This window comes from Gopherus evgoodei, chromosome 7 (assembly GCF_007399415.2).
Source record: "Gopherus evgoodei ecotype Sinaloan lineage chromosome 7, rGopEvg1_v1.p, whole genome shotgun sequence".
In the NCBI taxonomy this organism is placed as follows: Eukaryota; Metazoa; Chordata; order Testudines; family Testudinidae; genus Gopherus; species Gopherus evgoodei.
The window spans coordinates 76034525-76057282 of NC_044328.1; the positions used below are offsets into that span (position 1 = coordinate 76034525).

General features: G+C 46.5%; 1 protein-coding gene across 3 annotated transcripts; it reads right to left on the reverse strand.

The window, feature by feature from the left end:
* Positions 1-2505: 2505 nt before the first annotated feature.
* Positions 2506-16253, reverse strand: EIF3F (eukaryotic translation initiation factor 3 subunit F). 3 transcript variants are annotated; one of them, XM_030569357.1, is made up of 8 exons: positions 15971-16253; positions 15630-15700; positions 15004-15083; positions 13985-14122; positions 11704-11795; positions 9207-9343; positions 8360-8473; positions 2506-2940 (listed from the first exon to the last, which is right to left on the reverse strand). In XM_030569357.1, exons 1-8 carry the CDS (start codon positions 16236-16238, stop codon positions 2863-2865), a joined length of 978 nt encoding a protein of 325 aa, XP_030425217.1. In that variant the 5' UTR covers positions 16239-16253; the 3' UTR covers positions 2506-2862. The 3 variants fall into 3 exon arrangements, 2 of the variants coding, with proteins under 2 accessions (XP_030425217.1, XP_030425218.1); XR_004001237.1 differs by lacking the exon at positions 2506-2940 and adding an exon at positions 8777-8859 and having other exon boundaries at positions 8382-8473; XM_030569358.1 differs by lacking the exons at positions 2506-2940; positions 8360-8473 and adding an exon at positions 8771-8859.
* Between the last annotated feature and the right edge of the window lie 6505 nt (positions 16254-22758).

Genomic DNA, 22758 nt, shown 5'->3' on the forward strand with positions numbered 1-22758 from the left:
CCCCCGCCGCCCTCTTCCTACAAGCCACAGCGCCAGAATTGGAAGAGGTGCTGCACTGCTCCCATTGCCACTGCAAGTGCCACAAATGTGGCCACGCCAGTGTGCTTGCAGCTGGCAGTGTAAACACACTGCAGCGCTTTCCCTACTGTGCTCTCCGAGGGCTGGTTTAACTCATCGCGCGCTACATCTGAAAGCGTATCCATGCCTCAAGTTTTGTTTGAAGAAATTTCAACTGTCCAGACATCTAAGCATGCGTTCTGCACATTTTACAAGTTCTGCAAGTATCACTACCTCTCCTCTGCTTCCTAGGAGTTGTGTAAATTTTCTTTCTAGATGCACAGTGAAGGAGGCAAAAGTCTAACTAATTATCACTACATTTGTGGTAATGCATGGCTTTATTTGAACAGAAGATCAACAGCCACACAAAAAGTGCCATTCTGAAATTGGTTAGAAAATATGGACAGAAAATCCATCACTAGAAAAACCAAGGAGTAGAGTTTAGGAAAAAGTTACCGAGTAACCTACAAAAAAAGCCGAGTATAAGCATGAATGGAACTGCTGGATAATTAATTTTCCATCTCCACTTAATGATATGGCATTAAGTTCTATGGCCAGCTGTCCCCATACATTATTTGGGCTCTCTTCTCTAGGAACTCCACTCAGCAATACAGCCTCTCACTGGTAAGGGTCTCCTCTCACCCCCTGCACCACATGAATACAGCCCACAAAGGCAGTTGCTTTTAATATGTAATTAGCCAATCCTACATCCAGTTTTAAGGTGTCTATTACCATTCTAAAATTTTGAAGTGCATGTATACTGTAGTTATCTCAAAGTGTTACTACTTTCTTACCTTTTCATTTTGAGAATGCTGCATTTTAATTGTGTTGTGTATAGTGCTCCATTTATGAAAAACTGTTGGTTTTAGTTATTTCAACCTGTAAAGCACTATCGGAGAAATCAAGCTTATTTCAGCATTGTTATATATCACAGTGAAGTGCAAAAAGGAAAAAAAAAGGATCCTTTTTTTGCTTCATGATGATTAAAAAAAGGTTTAAAAGGTTCCCCCCCTCCCCACCAGCTTGTTTTCTTACATTAGAAATTCAGGTTATCTTGGGAGATTATGGTGATTGGAGAACTAGTAAAACTGTAACATCACAAGAGCTAAAAGTGTGCACCTTGAGCAAACAAGAGGGAAAATGGATTTTTGTTCAGATTTGTAAAAAACTTGGCTTTGGTTTTAAAATTTAACTTCAGTAACTAACACACTTTGGAATAAGGAAGCCTTTGTTACAGATTCAACATTCATCCATCTTATGTTTTTAATTAAGATGTCAGAGCACAACAAAAATCCTGGAGACCATTCAGCAATCCTCTACCAAAACAATGACCTTCTACAGGCCTTTGTCAAGTATACAGAAGCAGAGAGGACAAGACCAGTTTAAAAATTCTTTACAGGCCGCCTTTAAAAGCCAGATTTGTAATTTGCATCCCATTTCAGAATTTGTATCTGACAAATCTAACACAGATGGAGTCAATGCAACACTAGCTTCAATGTTCCTCTTGAACTACATTTACATTCTAATGCAATAAAATGACAAATGTATTTTTTGGCAGAAGTCTCATTAGACAAGCCGTTCCCAGCACACCTAAACAGCCCTGCAGAGGAAACATTATTGGTTGACCCTAGAGAAAAGTCAGGTTTGCAATCAGATGCAAATCAGACAGCATTACAGTTCCTCCAACTGAAAGTCTGTTGGGCATTGAAATAGAATTTCTAGGGAACATGAGAAGTTTCCAATTTACAGAATCTAGTCAGCATTATAATCTTAGGACTAACAAAAGGAAGAAGCCCATGCAATGCTCCTCTTGCTCATTTTAACTTCAAAAATTCATACTGGAGTCTTCTTTGAATCACATGCGGTGTGCTAATTTTTAGCAATGACCAGGCAAGTAAGGCATTTGCTCAATGACAGGTCTGACTTCAGAACTTTTCAGCTGTCAGTTCAGTTACCAGCATCACTTCTCACCTCATTTCAATTCCTAATGCCTACTTTGTTTCTGAACACCTGTTTCCATCACCCTGAATTCTTCCCCAAATGCACAGTAGCAGTGTGATTCAACAGACAGCTGACTTGCAGCTGATTGTACCACTCCTGCTCACATTCTGGTGCCAGAGAAAAGCTACTGTATGGAAACAGTCAACAGCATCTAGCACAATGGGGTCTTGGTCCATGACGAGGGCTCCCAGATACCCCAGTAACAAAACAATAGACATATAGGCTGATCATTCTGAAGACCTGTACGAAGAGTGTTTTCCCTGACCAACTGCCCTCTGGTAACCATGAAGGCACAAATGCAGAACTGAAGGAAGGTAGAGTGATTGACCACATAGGAATCTATAGAACTTGGTGCACTCCTATGTGCTCTACAGTTCTCTCCTGAGATCTATTATTGTTTTTAAAAGATACCACAACCATATATTGAGGAAGACGACTCACCTAGGATGCAAAGTCACTCTTATTAGTGGAATGGAACTTTTATTTAGAATCAATAATCCTCACAATACAATGGAGTTGTGTTTGTTATATAAATGGGTAACCTGGGACAGCAGCTCATGAGCCCTAAAGAGTAGCCTCAATTCCATTTTCAATAATGGGCTCACACCCAGTTTTGATTCAATATCTGAACCACAGTGGAAGGGTTTTTTGGGGCAGAGGTGGGAATCAGAGGGATATTGGGGAATATTGAATCATTTAGGCAATTACATTAATGTCCAACTAAATTCAGTAGCAGAACAGACTGTAGTGAGAGTAGCTCTGCTGTATTTTCAGGCTCTCAAGTGAGAGAAGGCAGTGAGTCCATCATAAGCTCAGAAGTTTTTCATTGAGAGCAATCTGTGACTGAGTGAGATTTGCCAAGTAGGTCACCATCAGCAGGTCCTGAGAAAGAGAAATGGACAGCAGTTAGACTGATTAGGAGAATCAAAGAGAAGAGAGAAAGTGATGTCGTCAGATAGATGCGAATTTGTGTCATTAAAGCAATTTACAAACAGTGCAGTTGCCAAACACCATTCTTCAGAGTGACACTATTGGTTTTACAACTTAATTTCCACCTCACTCACCAATGTGGAATACCTTGCATTCATGTAATACTCAGAATTTACAGTGCTTTTTATCTATAGTCCTCAGAGCACTGCAAGCATTATCCTCATTTCACAGATAGAGAGGAGAAGGCATATAGTGATTAAGTGACTTGGACAAAGTCACACAAGTCACTGAAAATCAGGAATATAAATTGATAAATCCTGATTCCTAATCCAAGTGAGAAGTAGCAACTTTCATCTTAAGAATCCCAAACCACCTTACACAGAAGTGATTCTCTTTATCCAGCAATGAACTGAAGTAGTTGTTTAAACGACACACACCACCACTACACAAGGCATTAGGACAGAAAGTGAATGCTCCACTCAATCAAAACTGCAGGGGGAAATGAAGGGAAACCATGTAACTACCAATATTTGATTTTAGCCAGAACACGGGGGTCGACAACCCTATCCTTAGGGAAAGTGATTGGGGCCTTTGTTGGTATAGCACCTTCAGCAGCCCCTGCACCCCTTCAAGGCAATGCCTGGGGGAATACTGGGTCAAAACCAACTCTGAGGAAATGCTCCTACTGAATCAACACCACCACCTTCTGCAGCAACTAGCTGATCCCTGGATGTCTCCCATCCAACTGCTGAACTAGCCTGATCCTGCTTATAACGCTTGCCACTTTTACAGAGGGTCTCAAAGTGCCTTACAGACATTACACTTGAGAGCTGGGTGTTCTAATTTATAGGTGGGCAGACTGAGGAATAGAAATCGTGACTCTCTCCACTTATCACAAGATGATGAACTGGGAACAGAATCTGGGCTCAGTCCCGTGCTCTAAGCAATGGATCCACTCAGCTTAGCTTGTTAGAGCTGACGGGCTCACAACAAAGTGGTACTGATGTAGGTTTATCATGGGCAACGTAGACATCACAGAAATAGTCTCTTAAAAAAATCTGAAGCCTAAGGTTACCAGACAAAAATATTAGGAATCTCACCTTTTATCCCAGTTGCCAGTTATCTTTGAAGTCCAGACTGCAGTAAGTTCTGGCTATTTACACAGTTATCTTAAATATTTCATGTCTCAAAACAATCTAATAGCTTTCAGGTTATTCACATAATTCCTAGCAAGTTTAAGAAGGATTCCCTTGCCTTTAATTATTGAAAAGGCTGCCTTGAGAAGTTCCCTCATCTCCTCCCAGGTAGCTTTGCCCTCCTATTTCCAATTTTTGGTTGCTAGTTAACAGTTTCTCTAGTCACCAGCCTGATTTTGCCTTTTTTGGCCCTCTCTCTTTACGAGGCTCATTCCCTCAGCCTAACCTGACAAGTTACTAAGAATCCTTATTTACATCATATACTCAGCCATGAAGAACGTGATTGTTGGAGACTGTGAAAGGACATCTTCCACGATGTAGACCGAAATTCCCTTCTCTCTTGATGGATAGAAATTCCATGCTTGAATAATAAAGAGTACAGCAACAGGAATATACTACCGACCACCTGAGTAGAATGGTGTAGGTGATGGAAACACTTGGCAATTAGAAACACTATGAAGACAGAAAACCCAATAATAATGGGGATTTCAACTCTCCCCGTATTGACTGGATGTGTCATCTCAGGATGGGATGCAAAGATGAAATCTCTAGACACCATTAGTTACTGCTTCTTGGAGCAGCTAGTCCTGGAACCCACAAGAGAGGCAATTGCTGATTTAGTCCTAAGGGGAGAACAGGGTCTGGTCCAGGTGGTGAACACAACTGAACCTTTCAGCAATAACGACCATAATGCAATTAAATTTAACATCCCTGTAGGGAGAAAAAATTCCAAAGAAACCCACTGCGATAGCATTTAACTTCAAAAAGAGGAACTAAACAAAAATGTGAAAGCTATTTAAATAGAAGTCAAAATGAACAGTCACAAGACTGACATGCCTGCAAGTTGTATAGGAACTATTTAAGAATATAAATAGATGCTCAAACTAAATGTATACCCCAAATAAAAAAAAACACAGTAAGAGGACCAAAAAATGCCACAATGGCTTAATAAGAGTGCAAAAGAGGCTGTTAGAGACAAAAAGACATACTTTAAAAAATAAAAGTCAAATCCTACTGAGAAAATAGGAAGGGGCATAAACTCTAGCAAGTCAGGTGTAAAAGGATAACATGGCAGACTAAAAAAGAATTTGAAAAGCAACTAGCGAAAGAAACAGAAAAATAAATTGCAAGTACATCAGAAACATGAAGCCTGCCAAACCACCAGTGGGGCTACTGGACAATTGAGGGGCTAAAGGATCAATCAAGGAAGACAAAGTCCATCGCGGAGAAGCTAAATGAATTCTTTGCATCAGTCTTTACTGCAGAAGATGTAAGGGAGATTCCCACGAGCCATTCTTTTTAGGAGACAAATCTGATGTACTGTCCCAGATGGATGTGTCAATAAAGGTGGTTTTTGGAACAAAGTAATACATTAAACAGTGATATGTCACCAGGACCAGATGGGATTCACCCACGAACTCTGAAGAAACTCAAATATGAAATTACTGAATTACTAACTGTGGTATGTAACCTACTGCATCAATCAGCCTCTGTACCAGATGAGTGGAGGACAACTAACGTAAAGCTGATTTTTAGGAAAGGCCCCACAGGTGATCCTGACAGTCACAGGCCAGTAAGTCTAACTTTAGTACCAGGCAAATTGGTTGAAATTATAGTAAAAACAGAATTCTAAGACACACAGATGAACACAATATGTTGGAGAAAAGAGTCAACACTGCTTTTGTAAAGGGAAACCATGCCTCACCAATCTATTAGAATTCATTGAGGGTGTCAACAAACACGTGTGATCCAGTTGATATAGTGTACTTGTACTATCAGAAAGTCTTTGACACAGTTCCGCACCAAAGGCTGTTAAGTAAGGAGTTATAGGATAAAAATGAACATTCTTTTGGAACAGTAACTCATTAAAAGACAGGAAACAAAGGGTAGGAATAAATGGTCAGTTTTCACTATGAATACAGATGACTAACAGGGTCCCTGAAGGTTCTGTACTGGGACAAGAACTATTCAATGTAGTTATAAGTGTTCTGGAAAAGGGGGAGTGGGGGGACGGACAGTGAGGTGGCAAACTTTGCTGACAATACAAAATTACTCCATATAGTGAAGTCCAAAGCTGACTGTGAAGAGTTACAAAAGGATCTCACAAAACTGGGTGACTGGGTGTAGCGAGGCGGTGTGGCTCCCCCCCCCCAGCCCCGTCAATCACCCCCCAGGGCGGAACCGCTGGGAGGAAGTCCCGCCCCTCAAAGGGTCAGGCGGCGACCCGGAAGGATAAAAGCCAGGCCCTACCCCTCAGTCAGGGCTCGGCCGCCGGCAGGAGCAGACGTGCCTGCTGACCCTCATCACCGGGAAACCGCTGAAGGCCGAGGCCAGTACGACGAGGAGCTGCCGGAGCTGCCCCGCAGTCGCTACAACGAGGAGCTGCCGGAGCTGCCCCGCAGTCGCTACAACGAGGAGCTGCCGGAGCTGCCCCGCAGTCGCTACAACGAGGAGCTGCCGGAGCTGCCCCATCCCTACTATGGCCCCGAGGAGCCACCAGACCAGACCTGGTCCTCCGTCCCGGAGGTATTCCCGGACCTGCCGCCCTGCCCTAACTGGGAGGAACCCATGGTGCCGGACGACCCTGCGGACCAGGTAGGAACCAGGGGGGAGGCTGGAAGTAGCCCGGGGACAGCTGACTATAGTCAGGCTGCAGAAGGCCCTGCGCCTATGTCAGTGTGTTTCAGTCAGGACCCCCCCCACTGACCGCCACTAGCGACGTCAGCCGCCACTAGGGCCCCGGGCTGGAACGCAGAGGAGTGGGTGGGCCTGCGTTCCCCCTGCCACCCGTAATCGGGTGGCAGACTCCCCCCGCCCCTATTGACTTTGCCACTGCTCTGCCCTGCCCTAAGGGGCCTGAACCGATAAACCGCTACTGTGTTTGTTGGTGCCCCGCCCGACCCAAGGGCTGGACCCCTATTATTTAACTGTGTCGCTGTTCGGTCCCACACACAGGGCCCGAACCGCCAGAGCAGACTGCGGTCCCGAGGGCAGAGGCCCTCTGATGACGAGACGAGGCCGGTGTGGCTCCCCTCCTCCCCAGGGAGGGTTGAGCCCTGGCACCCCCTCGTCCACACTGGGCAACAAAATGGTAGATGAAATTCAACGCTGAAAAGTGCAAAGTAATGCACATTGGAAAACAATCCCAACTGTACATACTAAATGATGGGTCTAAATGGGTAATTCTCTGAAAATGTCCACTCAATGTGCAGCGGCAGTCAAAAAAGCAAACAATGTTGGGAATCATTAAGAAATGGATAGATAAGATGACAGAAAATATCATATTGCCTCTATATAAATCCATGATATGCCCACATCTTGAATACTGCATGCAAGTCTGGTTACCCCATCTCAAAAAAAGAATTGGGCAACAAAAATTAGGGTTATGGAACGGCTGCCATACGAGGAGAGATTAATAAAACGGGGACTCTTCACCTTGGAAAAGATGACTAAGGGGGGATATGACAGAGGTCTATAAAATCATGACTGGTATGGAGAAAGTAAATAAGGAAGTGTTATTTACTCCTCATAACACAAGAACTAGGGGTCACCAAAGGAAATTAATAAGCAGCAGGTTTAAAACAAACAAAAGGGAGTATTTTTTCACACAACACTCAGTCAACCTGTGGAACCCCTTGCCAGAGGATATTGTGAAGGCCAAGACTATAACAGGGTTAAAAAAAACTAGATAAGTTCATGGAGGATAGGTCCATCAATGGCTTTAGCTGGGATGGTGTCCCTAGCCTCTGTCTGCCAGAAGCTGGGAATGGGAGAAAGGGGATGGATCACTTGATTACCTGTTCATTCCTTCTGGGTTACCTGGCATTGGCCAGTATGGGAAGACAGGATACTGGGCTAGATGGACCTTTGGTCTGATCCAGTACGCCCGGTCTTATGAAAGCTTGGTTAATGCTTCCTACTGTTATTCTGTGCGCGGGGGGCGACGCGCAGGGTAGTGGTGTACTGGCAGATCTCAGTCTCTCTCTATTTAATTGTGAAACCAGGCTGACAGATGAGAGAGGGGTCTGTCCTTTTTTCCCCCCATCTCCCATAACCCAGACAGGTAAGCAATAGATCTGCTGTGGATCCCCAGTGGATCCCAGAGAGATTCCTCATGAGGAGAGAAATTTCCAGTATTCATGAAACACTCAGAAGAACTGAGTAACAGGACTCACGTTAATATTGCTGTTCAGCATTGTCTCAAAGTCCTCCGGTGAAATCTTTGGCACTTGGTTAATAAGATCCATCAGGAAGCGCCCAACAGTGTTGTCAGCAGCCACTTTACCAGACTAACCATAAAAATAAAGACATTTTACAATGAGCAAGATACAAGAAACTTACTGCACAGAACAGGGAGAGATGAGACATACAAATGCAGGGACGGCTCTCATCCTCTCCTGTATGAGCTGGATTAGATTAATAGATTCTTTGGGATCATCTGGTTTTATCTCTTGTGTAACACAGGCCATAGAATTTCCCCCAAATAATTCCTAGAGCATATCATTTATACAAACATCCAATCTTGATTTAAAAATTGTTAGTGATGGAGAATCCATCATGACCCGTGGTAAACTGTTCCAATGGTTACTCACTGTTAAAAATGTGTGCCTTATTTCTGGTCTGAATTTGTCTAGCTTCAACTTCCAGCTGTTGGAGTGTGTTACAGCTCTCTTGGCTAAATGGAAGAGCCTATTATTAAATGTTTGTTCCAATGTAGGTATTTATAGATTAATCAAATCATCCCCCAGGACTTAAGCAGCTCAGTTTATGTAGCTTAACAAAGGGAAGGTTATCACTACAAGACATGTTTTCTAATCCTTTATTCACGGCTCTTCTCTAAAGATTCTCCAATTTATCAACATCTTTCTTGAATTGTAGGCACCAGAACTGGACACAGTATTCCAACAGTGCCAAATACAGAGGTAAAATAACCCTCTACTCCTACTTAAGATTCCCCTGCTAATGCATCCCAGAATCATATTTGCTCCTTTAGCCACAGCATATCACAGACATTAGCCTTACCAGCACATCCTCTGCATACTGAAGCACTGTGCTCAGGGTATCCTGGATCCGGGCTGATGCTGCCCCCACCTGCTGCAAGTCACTGGACAAGCCAATCACTCGATTGGGACTCAAACAGGTTTTCATGATAAGATCAACTGTGAGGAGAGAGATGCTGAGAAACTGGCTGGCACAAGGTCAGCTTTAACCACCAACCACTTCCCAGAGATTTCTAGGATGATAGCTGCTTCAGCAAAACAGGAAATGCTTTTCCAGTGCTGCCTTTACTACTAATGTAATGCTGGCATTTACACAGGGATATGTATTACTTCTATGCCACTGTGCAATGCAGAAATTAGTGCTTTTTGTGCAGAATTTCCTTCCCCCCCAGAGATGGACTGCAGTGCTGCTGGCTGCGACTAGGGGCTGCTGGACGTGGCAGAGCACAGCTTGCACATAGAAGATATTGTCAGAGGGATGGGGAGAGAGCTACTGGGATCCAGGCAACTGCAGTTCCAAGCATGCTCTGAGGGAAGGAGGCAGTGATCCGCAGGAAACTCCACACAAACCTGGCACTGAGCATCAAGCTCTTTCCCCCTCTGGATCCCTGGGCTCTGAGGGGTAGGGGGGTTGATGTCTGGGCCTAGGAGGTGGGAAGGAGGAAGAGAGAGACGGGTGACATGGCTGGTTTATGGTGGCAGGGGGATTCAGGTGTATTGGCTTGTGGTGGGCACATGGCTGGGTTCTGGGAGGGAAAGGCTGTGGCTGTCCATACCCCCAGCTGGGCTGTGGGGAGGAGGGGGCAGAGAAACAGGAACTCGGTTGTATAGTAGTTGGGTTTTTTTTTAAACTCTCTACTCCTAACAGAATTTGTGTCTCTGTATTGTCAGAGACATACTTGCTGACAGGTATTTTTAAATAAATCACCAAAATAATTAACTGGTGTGATTATGTAGTGTTCTTTTTGACAAATAAGACTTGCAGAATTTTTATTTTTTGGCGCAGAATTCCTCCAGTAGTAATTTATTAGCTACACGGGGGAGCAACGGAGGACCCAGGCACATGTTCCATTGACCTTAATGGAGAATGCGGGTGCTCAGAACATCTAAGAATCAGAGCACTTAATGCCTAAACATGAAACTGTAGGCACCCAAGTTTGAAAGTTTTGGACTCCATCCTGAGAAGCATCAGATTACTATGTGGTCTGAAAAAGAATGAGGGGTTCCAGACATTTTGCTCAGCCTTCTTTTCCCAGGTCCAAGCAATAACAATGCACCCTCCTGGCACCTAGTACAGTTACAGCCTCATTGTGCAACTCATACACTCCAAGAAGTCCCAATGACATCTTCAGCATGTCCCTTACTCATTTTCACATCCAGTAATCAGAAATTTGTTAAGTTGGCCTCATGATACATGCAGTCTCACTTTAGTAGGGGCAGCTTAAGGGACACTAATACTTTGAAATTGAGTTCCCAAGAGTTAATAGCAAAGCCCTTTTTTGGTGGTTTTACAGTCACATTTTCCAGTTCTGTATGTTTCTCTCTCGCAGGTTGCTGGGAGAGACTCTCACAAATTGGAAACTGACTACATCAGCGGTCCCCAAACTTTTTACGTTGCACGCCCCCTTACCTCTGTCCATGCCCCGGATCCTCAATGCTGGGCTAAGGGGGCTGGCAGCTGGGCTAAGGGGGCTGGCAATAGAGCTGGGTGATGCTCCGTCCTCACCCACCAGGGGAGCTTGCCTGGGCCCCAGGTGGGCCCCCCCCAAATGTTCCTCTGCACCCCACAGTTTGGGGACCTCTGGACTACACAGAGTGCTGTCAAATAGATTGACTTTTTGAAATAATTCTCCAAACTCTGATATACAATCTCAGGAATTCCCTGTTGTCTCATGTCAATTCTGATTGAAACAGAAGTCACATAAAACATGCGAAGTACTAGGCATGTATGTAATCAAGGCTGACTGCCTGATGAAAAAAGACCACTGCTGACCCATGGATGAGAGCCCCTCTCCCCCCGCCCATGTGTCTTTAATGTCAGGAACAGACATCTTTGCCTTTGTCTCTCCCATTTTGTCTATAATCTCTTTGCATCTTTACAGTGGTTTTGTGGCCTGACCTTTTGGTACTTGGTTGTTTCTCTTCTCCACCCTCCCAGATCCTATTTTCTAATCCATTCACAATCCTCCATCGTACCCCACAGCTCACTGCTCTGCATTTACTCCACAACTCCTACATCTGTGCCACTCTGCCCCCAAAATGCTGGGCCACTTCGACTTTCACCAATCCCCAGAACCCTGTCTGACCACCATTTCATCAGCACTGAACAGCAACAAGAAATCCTCTAATATGGGGAGCACGGAAACAAAGAGGATGAGGTACTGAGCACTAAGGGAAAGACTTCTGTAAGCAGCACTCAGGTATGCAAGCTAGGGATGCAGATCCCCGCGATCCCCAGATACACAAATCAAGCACCCAAATATCTGGTTAGGACCAACAAGAAGAACAAGCCAGCTTACCTCCTATCCGCTCAGTGTCATAGTAAACATACTTCACTGTCAGAGGTGTGAACATCACCCCCATGGTCTTACCAGGGACCCCCATCGGAGCACTAGAAAAAGACAAGATTTACATAACATAGTATAAGTAATAGCCAACACAGATGTGTCAACAAATAATGCCAAACCAATTTCACATCCTTCTTTGACAGGGTTACTGGCCTACTGGGTATGGGGGCAGCAGTAGACATGGTATGACATTCCCATAAAGAATATAGGGAAATGTGGTCTAGATGAAATGACTATCAACTGGCTGCACAACTGGTTGAAAAACCCTATTCAAAGAGTAATTATCAATGATTCACTCTCAAACTGGAAGTGCATGTCTAGTGGGGTCCCGCAGGGGTCAGTCCTGGCCTAGTACTGCATAGTATTTTCATTCATGACTTGGATACGTATAAAATTTTCAAATGACATCAAACCAGGAGGGACTGCAAGCACTTTGGAAGACAGAATTAGAATTCAAGAAGATCTAGATAAATTGGACCATAATGAATATGATGAAAATCAATAAAGACAAGTGCAAAGTACTTCACTTAGGAAGGAAAAATCAAACACATACAAAATGGGAAACAACTGGCTAGACTGTACTGCAGAAAAGGATAGTGAAGCACAAACTGAATATGAGCCACCAACGTGATACAGTTGTGAAAAAGGATAATATTCTGGGGTGTATTAACAGGAGTGTCGTATGCAAGACATGGGAGATAACTGTTCTGCCACACCCTGCAATGGTGAGGCTGCAGCAGGAGTACTGCAGCCAGTTTTGGGTTCCACACTAAGAAAGAGATGGATAAATTGGAAAATCCAGAGAAGAGCAACAAAAATGATCAAAGGTTTGAAATCTTTACTTATGAGGAAAGGTTAAAAAACTGGGTATGATTAGTCCTGAGAAAAGACAACTGGAGGGAGAACCTGATAAGTCTTCAGGTACGTTAAGGGCTGTGATCATTCTCCATGTCTATTGAAGGTAGGACAAGTAGTAATGTGCTTAATCTGCAGCAAGGGAGAGTTAGATTAGGAGAAAATTTCTAACTATTGGGATAGTTAAGTATTGGAATAGGCTTCCAAGGGAAGCTCTGGAATCCTCATAATTGGATGATCTACATCAAGGATTCTCAAACTTCAATGCACTCCGACCCCTTCCAACAACAAAAAACCCCATGACTTCAGGAAGCGAGACTGAAGCCTTAGCCTGCCGGAGCCCCATCACCCCGACCGAGGAACGGGCAAAGTCCAAGTCCCACTGTCCTGGGCTGGACTGAGGAAAGAACAGGAAAGAGTGAAGAGTCTAAAAGCCCAAGGGCTTCAGCCCCAGGCAGGGGCCTGTAACCTGAGCCCTACTGCTCAGGTATTTGGGCTTCAGCCCTGAGGGAGTGTGGTGGCTTGGGCTTTAGCTTCGGCCCCAGGTGACAGGGCTTCAGCTTTGGCCCTGAGTCTGAGCAAGTCTAAACACCAACTCTGGCAACCCAATTAAAATGGGGTCACAACCCACTTTGGGGCCCTGACCCACAGTTTGAGAACAGCTGATCTAGGTATACGTGCTCCTGCCACAGTGCAAGGGGATGGACTAGGACGACATCTCAAGGTCCTTCCAGTCCTACATTTCTTTGCTCTGCAGACAAACCTATTCAAAAGAAGGGGACAGTAACCCTTTATCTGGTTTGCCTCCCCTTCACTGAAGCAGAAGAGACTGAGCAGGTTACTCATTCTCACCAAGAACTGCATTCACACTTCTGGGGAGCTGTAATAGTAGTTACACAGTTGTTGGTCCAGAGAAATTCTAGCGATTCCCATGGGTTCTCTTTAGCACTCAAAACTTATTACATTTGTCACCTTTATATATATATATAAAGTTTTCAATGGGGAAAGTCAAGCATTCAGATAATCAAAAGGAAATTACAGAAGTGCCATTCATACTAACTGTTCATCTGTGGAGGTCAAGCCATTCTCAAAACTTATTAAGTCTCAACACACCTGTTAATTGTGACAAGTACTAATACAATTGTATAGATGGGAAAACCAGAATCTCAGAGATTAAATCACTTGAGCACAGTCAAAAGACACAGCTGGGAACAGAATCAAAAGACCTGGTTCACTGCCTCTGTTCTAGCCAGTAGACAACATTGCCCCTAATTAGGACAATCAAGTAATTAAATCCCTCCCTACCCTAGTCTGTCCCTTTTTGATAATCCCACTGGAGATCCTCCTTTCCAAAGCATGATCCATCTCCCCAAAGTACCTGACATAGGCTTTAATGCTCATGCGCCCATTCTGGAGACTGGTGTCCACAGTGAGGTGGATTGGATTGTGTGCTTCCCGGCTATAATACTCATGGATCAGGACAGAGTGCTCTGTAATGTCATGGCCCGTAGCATACCTTAGAAAACACAACATAAGAACATGAGACCTGGGAATCCAACACTTCACATCTCAGAAATACTGGGATACTTGCCATTGAGCAGTGATATGCCCACAACTCTGCTCTGAACACATGATCAATTTGTAGCAGGATGTGAAGGGGAAAAGTTTGAGTACCATCTGCTCAGGACATCATTGCACTTTGCTATCAGATACATGAATTTAGATGTGCTTATCATTAGGCTTTGAACTGCTCTCTGATTAGAAGTAATTCAAAGCACACTATAGGAAAATAAGCTCTTAGGTAAAGAGCTACAACCCAATTCCTCCATAAACTGGATCAGAACTAAAAATACAGAACTACTTTAATCCAGCTGCTTTAACTGTCCTGCAGTTATTATTTCTGAAACATAATTAACTTAAATTCATTGCAGCTTGGCCCTCACTGAGGTATATAAACCGTTGGCCTCCACAACAGCCTTCAGAAGAGAAGAGGAGTCAGGGTTTGCATTAATTTCTTCAGGAATAAAATAAAGCTGGTTCACAGAACCTCAGAAGAGACGTAATGAGGTTCTCCACACTCCATCCCTGAGAGGTCTATGAAGTGCAGTTTCCTACATCACTTAACCTGATTTTCCAACAATCACTTGAGAGAAGACTCGAGTATCAGAAAATATTGCCCCACTACATACGCTTTATTCCCTTTCCATGATATCTAATCTCAGCTTAAACAATATATCCCATTTCCTGAGGTTTATATTCTATATCCCCAGCTGTCAATTCAGCAAACTATGTTGTTTATTCAAGTCTATAATGCAGTGTACCGTATTTCAAGGTGCATAATGGTGCCACATAACTGCTAAGCACAGGTTGCATGTTGCAGTAGTGAAGATGACTTACCACCCCAAAATGATTTCACTAGGGGAAACCTTCTTGTGCAGTTCATACATATTCTTGGCAAATTCCATATCGACAGCCACCTGAAAACCACAACAAAGCAGCATGAGGCAATCAGTTGCAAGAGTGCTTAAATTCTAGCAGCAGGCAGTGAAATGAAAGGTACTTGTTGTCAATTAGACTTCAGAGAAGAATTCTCCCTTAGTAGTTACCAGCCCACTGCAAGCAGAATGAGTGCTTCTTTGCCCTCCTTACACTTGGACAATGTGGGAGGATTTCACCAAAACACCCTGCCAACATACATCATGTCTAGACTCTTCTAATCTTACACCTCACTCAAAGGGTAGTGAATTCTAGAGCCACATGTGTTAGACTCAGACGGATCCAGGACTTCTAGAATACCAAAGGCAAAAGGTGAAACATGCAGGAAAGGAGTGCAAACATCAGCATGATGAGATTGTTCTCACTCATGCAACTATCCTAATAGCCAAGTAAGCTAGCCCACTAATGCTCAGCATCTTCCACCGGAGGACTGCAGAGTGCTTCACTGTCATGCCATTTAGTCTCCCAGCTCTCCTCTGTGCTAGGATGGACACGCTCAGGGAGCAGAGGCCGAGGGCATCACCCACCTCATCTTCAGACTCATTGTGTGGGACCGAGAAACAATTGGTGACTTCCACTGAGAGCTTGTCCACAGTGCCTGCAGAGAAGAGAGCGAGACTGAGGGGAGGTGCTGGGCGGACTTAAGCACCCCAGGCCCTTCCCTGAGATACCACCCATGTGTGAAGCGCAGGCTCCCCTTACAGCGAGGGCCAAGGTGGAACCCAGGCGAGCGAGGGCCTGGATCAGTCAAGGGAAGCCTGGAAACCGACACTGAGCCCTGACACCGAGCCGGGGGGGGGGGGGGGGGAGCCAGGCCCCGCTGACCCCGGGGGAGTGGAGGCGGTGGAGGACAGCCGGGGACTCTTACCTAGCAGGGTCCCGATAACCCGAGCCGCGCCCTCGTTGCGCCGCTCGAAGCTGTCCACGATGGAGGCCAGTATGACCGGGTGCAGCCGGACCACGCGGCCGCCGGGGAAGGGGCCAGGCAGCGCCGCGGAGACCAGCGGGCCCGGGGCTGCCCCAGGGGGAGGCACAGGCGGCGCTGGGGTCGCCGCCACTGGCGGTGCGGCTGCTGGGCTTGGGGCTGCCGGGACGGGAGATGGGGACGGTGATAGGACCTGAACTACCGCCGCCATTTTGCAAAGAGAAGAGCGAGACCACCCACGCCAGCAATAATAGGGTGAGCCGTGCACCTGTTACAAATCCTGCCTTCTCATTGGATGGAATATGAGTACAGCCCTCCTCCTTCGCCTATTAACCAACCCGGAGAGGGCAGGGGAAGACCGAGCTCGCGGAGTGGGTGATGTCGTATCTAGGTCACCTCATCATTGGCTGATATTAATCATAGTTCCCGCCCCCTGAGTCTCCACAAGACTTCCCATTGGCTAGAGGTGACCCACCACTTCAGCATCCACAAGCTCATCTATTGGCTTGGCAATGGCTGTATCTGATGCTGGGCCGGAGGGGTTAGGGCAAAGGGTCTCTCCAGTTTGGGGGGAGGGTGTAGCCTCCTTTGCTGCCCCTACCCCGCTGCTGTCACTGGCATGATACAGTGATCATCACCGTGGTAACAAGTGCCTGACCCTCTTGTTGACTGTATCTCCCCTGTGAGGTGGGGATGGCCGCCTGGCTGTCCGCCCCATGTGGCCATCCTGCAGCAGGGGGCAGAGAGAGGGAGGCCCAGATACTTGACAGTTGCTCATGTCAATGGGCATTTGGAGCCTAAAGGCCTGTGAGGAGAGGTGCCTAAGTGACTTGCCCCAGCTCACCTGAAGTCTGTTGTAGAACAGGAAATTGGACTCAGGTCACTCTGTATCACAGGCTTGTGCCCTAGCCATTAGACTTCTCTTTTTTGCTGTCTGGCCAGATGGAAATACAGAACAGCTAATGATCAGTGTTGTACCACAGGGCTTTCTAGTATCATCACTTTCGGTGCTTGCTCTGGAATTGGCAGTGAAGCCCATTCACCCTTCTAGCCTTGTTTCATGTTATTTTTCTTTATAATCCCCTTTCATGACTGAGTCCTTACGCCCATGTCATGTAAACTTGAGTTCTGCAATGATGGGGTATTTTCCCAATTTGCAGAGTGATCTTCTCCCCCTTCTTCTTACTGGGAGTAGTGTCTGTAGTTGCCCCATGGCCTATGGTAAAAATGTACCCATCTATGGCAAGTAAAATAAAATATTACATTTTTTTATTTATCCTGTCTGGCAGTAATTTTTATCTGGTTAATTCTATGGGCCTGTGACTGAATATTAGAATATTATTATTATTATTATTTTATTATATTAATTGACTGTTGCCCCTTGTGACCTGAATGCTTAGTAAATATTTGGGGCCTTGCAGGTGGTTTCCATTAGGGAGAGAAATTGATGAAAGGGTCAGATATTTCTTTGATGCAGAGAATGTACACAAAGTCCTGTTTCCCTAAACCACAGAGATAATTTCCTTGCTCACAGTTTCAAGCCTGCCTTCCCAGCATGCCCTCTTCCCAGAAAGGTTTCTCTTGGCTTTCTCTCAGGGCTATTCTACTAGTGTTTCTTGTGCCGTCACACACACAAAATCAAATCAGGCCCCAGCCCTTGTGTTTGTTATTAGTCAGAGAAACCTCCTGGCCTGCATGGCCCAATTTCTGCCCAGACCTTGTATGTGGTCTAGTCCTTCCACTGTTTCAGTTATCACTAAAGAATGGGTCATTTAATTGTTCCTTCATTTAGCCCCAGTGGGAGGTGGCTAACGTCCATCAGCTTCAATTAAGTTTGCAATTGCCCCTAAGAGCCTCCTGACCCCCGAGGACACCATCCAGGAAATCCTGCAGGACGCCGCCAGGATCGACGTTTCCCTGCTGGCTCCGTGGCAGAAAATCGATGCCCTCAACACGTTCCTGATCCCCCGCATCGCCTTCGTCCTGAGAGGATCCGCCGTGGCAAAGGTGCCCCTCAACAAGGCGGACAACGTCATCCGGCAACTGGTGAAGAAGTGGCTGTCCCTGCCCGAGAGAGCAAGCAACGAGCTGGTCTATATCGCTCACCGGCACGGTGGCGCCAACGTCCCCCGCATGGGAGACCTCTGCGATATCGCGGTCGTCACACACGCCTTTCGCCTCCTGACGTGCCCAGACGCCGTGGTAAAGAACGTCGCGATGACCGCCCTGCGCTCCGCCACCGCAAAGCGAATCGACAGAGCTGCCTCTGGCCAAGATATGGCCACCTTCCTGAGCGGCTCCATGGACGGTGACTTCGCCCGAGACAGAGGCGACATAGCCTCACTGTGGACCCGTGCCCGCAATGCCACGCGCCGACTGGGGAAATGACTAGGCTGCCGCTGGGTATGGAGCGAGGACCGACGGGAGCTGGGAGTCCTGATACCGCGGACCGAGACGGAGGACACCGTCATCAGCCCTGGAGCCAGAGGCACGCTGGAGAGGTCACTGAAGGCCGCCGTACGCGCGCTGTACTTGGGCACGCTGAAGAAAAAACCAGACCAGGGCAAGGTTTTCGAGGTCACCAGCAAGTGGGACTCCAGCAACCACTTCCTCCACTCAGGCAGCTTCATCCGCTTCGCTGACTGGCGCTTCATACACCGCGCCAGACTAAACTGCGTCCCGCTCAACGGAGCCGTCCGCCACGGGAACCGAGACAAGCGCTGCAGGAAGTGCGGCTACGCCATGGAGACCCTGCCCCACGTCCTGTGCAGCTGCAAGCCCCACGCCAGAGCCTGGCAGCTGCGTCACAACGCCATCCAGGACCATCTGGTAAAGGCCATCGCTCCGCACCTGGGAGAAAAAGTCACCAACCGCACCGTCCCTGGCACCGACAGCCCACTGCGCCCAGACATCGTCGTCACGGACGAGGCTCAAAAAAAGATCATCCTCGTTGATGTGACGGTTACTTTCGCGAACAGGACCCTGGCCTTCCGCGAGGCCCGAGCCCGAAAGCTCGAAAAATACACCCCCTTGGCGGACACTCTGCGGTCAAAGGGCTACGAGGTCTATACCGATGCCCTGATTGTTGGGGCCCTGGGCGCCTGGGACCCTTGTAATGAACGCGTGCTTCGGGCCTGTGGGGTAGGCCGTCGCTACGCGCAGCTCATGAGACGCCTGATGGTCTCGGACACTATCAGATGGTCCAGAGACATCTACACGGAGCACGTCACCGGTCACCGCCAATACCAGGAGTAAGCGGGCGTGACTCCGTGCTCCCGAAGGGGGGAGGAGATTTTCACACTCCCCCGTTGGACTCTATCCCCTGAGCCCTGAACCCACCAAACCAAACTCCACTATGTGAGGGTCGCCCTATCCTCATCACCCAGCTCGCTCCTTTATTCCCACGACTGTCTGTAACCTATTTGTATGAGCGATGTACCCTCACTGCCTCCCGACTGTATCTTGATCTCACCCACCGTTCACCCCGCATTGGGGACATGACAGACTGTATATGGTATATGCTGCCCAATACCAAAATACTGACCCCTCCCCCATAGTCTGTATGATATCCCCAATGAAACAATAACTGATGCTTTAAACTCTCTGTATCGTTTATTTTCAAATATTCACTAATAACATGCTCAATGACTCACCCCAATGTAAAAAGAATCAAGCACTTCCCTGCTTTTGCATCACATTAAAGTGACTCTCTTTAATTACCAGAGTAACATAGCATTAACACTCCCTCTGGGAAAGCATAGGTAATGCTGCAGTGAAAATCCAGATGCTGTCTAAAAAGTTAATGACTTAATTCTATGCCAAATTGATATCAAAATATATCTTCCCTAATGTTAGAGTAGTGATGAATCTCATTATCAGGTAATCAAAAACAAAAACAAACAAACCAGAACCACACAGGAGAACATATGGTCTCTAGTCACTATGTAGAAATATATAAACCCAAGCTAAAACGAGTGACTTCAGAGATGAACTTTTAGTGGGGAAAAACAAAGAAACGTCCATATGCTATCTCGCATTTTCACAGAGAGAACAGGCTGAATTTTCACACTCAGAAATGGTTGAAGTGAGGAAAGGATTGGAGAAAACAGAATGGATTTTGAACATTAAAAAACAGAAAGAAAACAAGGTAGTAATTAGCTCCCAGCTCACTAAGTGAGTTAATAGCCAAGTGTTGTGGTACTGCTACCCTTACTTCTGTGCTGCTGCTTGCGGTGGCACTGCCTTCAGAGCTGAGCAGCTGAAAAGTGGCCAGGAGCCCAGCCCTGAAGGCAGAGCTGCCACCCCCAGCAGCACAGAAGTAAGGATAGCATAGCCACCTTTACTTCTGTGCTGCTGCCTGCAAAGCTGGGACCTCAGTTAGCAACTGCCACAGTCTGGCCGCTCAGCCCTGAAGGCATCAGCGCAGAAGTAAGAGTGGCATAGTATGATTTTGCTACCCTTATTTCTGTGCTGCTGGTAGCAGGGAGCTGCCTTCAGAGCTGGGTGCTCAGCAAACAGTCACTGCTCTCCGGCTGCTCAGCTCTGAAGTCAGCACAGAAGTAAGGGTGGCAATACCATGACAGCCCTAAAATAACCTTGTGACCCCCCCTGCAACTCCCTTTTGGGTCAGGACCCCCAATTTGAGAAACTCTGGTCTCCCCTATGAAATCTGTTTAGGGTAAAAGCACACAAAAGACCAGATTTCATAGTCCATAATGCATTTTTCATGGCCATGAATTTGTTAGCATCCTAATCATTGCCATCAAGTGTGGTATATCCTACAGGGTAGAAGAATAATCAAATAGGTGAGAGGTGTTTGCAGCCTGGCTCCCTACTAACTCTTCAGGCTGAAGAAACAAGAGAGATGCAGGGTCATAAAATAACAAAATAGGATTCAACTTGGAAAAATGAAAGTATCTGGGGGCAAGTAATCTGAATCAATGATATTCAGCACAAGGGAGAAGAGTGGGAAGTCTGAAAGAGATTGAAGCAACCTTCAAGAATGGAAGAGAAAGCTTCAGTTTAGAATGGGAAGAGCAGAAGTGGTGGCCGATCAGGGATAATTGCTTGAGCCTCAGGAAGCTTCAGCTGTTAGAATATTTTAGTAAGGCATCAAGTTTTAGTGCACTGAGTATTTTTTGATATATGAAGTACAGGAGTAGGTTAGTATTTTGACTTTGGTGATAAAGCTCATTAAACAATTTAAATAGTCTCCATGAGACAGGGTGCACTTGCCCTGCACTGGACAACGAAGGGTTAACTCCATACTCTGGACAGAGGAAACCTTGGCCCTGCTGAGCATGTGCCTACTGGAGCGCCGTATAAAAGGGAGTAAGCCAGCTCAGTCAGAATGGATTACTGAGAAGAGAGGATGCAGATTGCAGGTGCCTGTCTGAGAACTGCTAGAGCCATAGACTATAGTAGCCTGGGCAGATACCTGGCCACCTGCAGACATCCAGGAGGCACTGGAACTGTTGGGAGCTCTGGAGACCCAGGAGACTTGTGGACCATGCCACTTGAAGACAGGGTAGAAAGTAGCCCAGGGGGATTAGCCATTGATCCAGTTGTAGGAACAGGAACTAACTCAGCATGTTTTGGTTGTCTCCCTGCAGACCCAGTGAAGAGTACATTTACCCCTAGCAGGGCCCTGGGATAGGACCTGGTGGAGTAGGAGGGCCTGGGTTCCCCTACCCTTGCCACCTTCCATCCTCTGCAGCCCTGTGAGGCAGAGAGACATATTGACTCAGCCATGGGGCTATAATGCTCTCCTCCTGTCCCAAAGGTGAGCTGGAGTGTACTTGCCACATGATACTCTATGATGAAGTGGAGATTTTCCCTTATGTTGTATGTAAGGTTTACTATTTTGCATGAATACTGTGTGCCTCAGTTTCCCTGTATGCTGCACCCATATCTTGGTGGTGGGAATTTGTGTGTGTGACTTTAGCTGAGACCCTCTTGGGCAGGTGAAGCAGCTCCAGCTGCCTGCATGTATGCTATGGCCAGTGCCCTTCATAACCTGGGACCCAGTAGGGGGATGCGACCAGGTGACTCTTTGTCCAGGAAGTGAGACCAAGATAAGGGGGAGAAGCAATGGGGATGTCTGAGGTCAGGTTGCTGGAAGCCTGCTTGAGAGGACTAGAAGAGGGGGAGTCCCGGTCATCTGGCCTGGGACTCCCCAGTAGGGACTTGACTGAGAGTCACTGATTTCTGTGCTAACAAGTTCTGTTCTATTGTGTTCCTGTTGCCTTATAAACTATGACCCCCCTGCCATTTTGCCAGCTCAGAATCACTGCTGACTGCAGAATTGGGGTGCACAGCCCTTTGGCTTCCCCAGGAGCCTTGCCTGGGTGGACTTGCTGCAGGAAGTGCACAGTGAGAAAAGGGATCCTGAATGCTCCAAGGTCAGACCCAGGAAAGTTGAAGCTGTGTAGTCTTCTTGCCCTGCTGATAGTATGCTTAGAGATAGGAGGCATGCTCCCCAGGAGTCCTGACTGGCTTCATATGGAGTAGTTCTAGAGCATTGCCTGGTGACTCCATGACAACTGGTGGCAGTGGTGGGATAAACTGGACAGAGCATTCTGCAGTAAGTGACTGGGGAGCAGTAAAACAAAGGGGGGGATTAGTGAGAGACAGGCATGCTGAAGGCTCAGAGAGATGCAGTTCCAGGAGGTGGAAGAGCCTTGACTGAACCCTGAGAAAGAGTAGCCCCCCAAGAAGGGCTGTTGCACTTA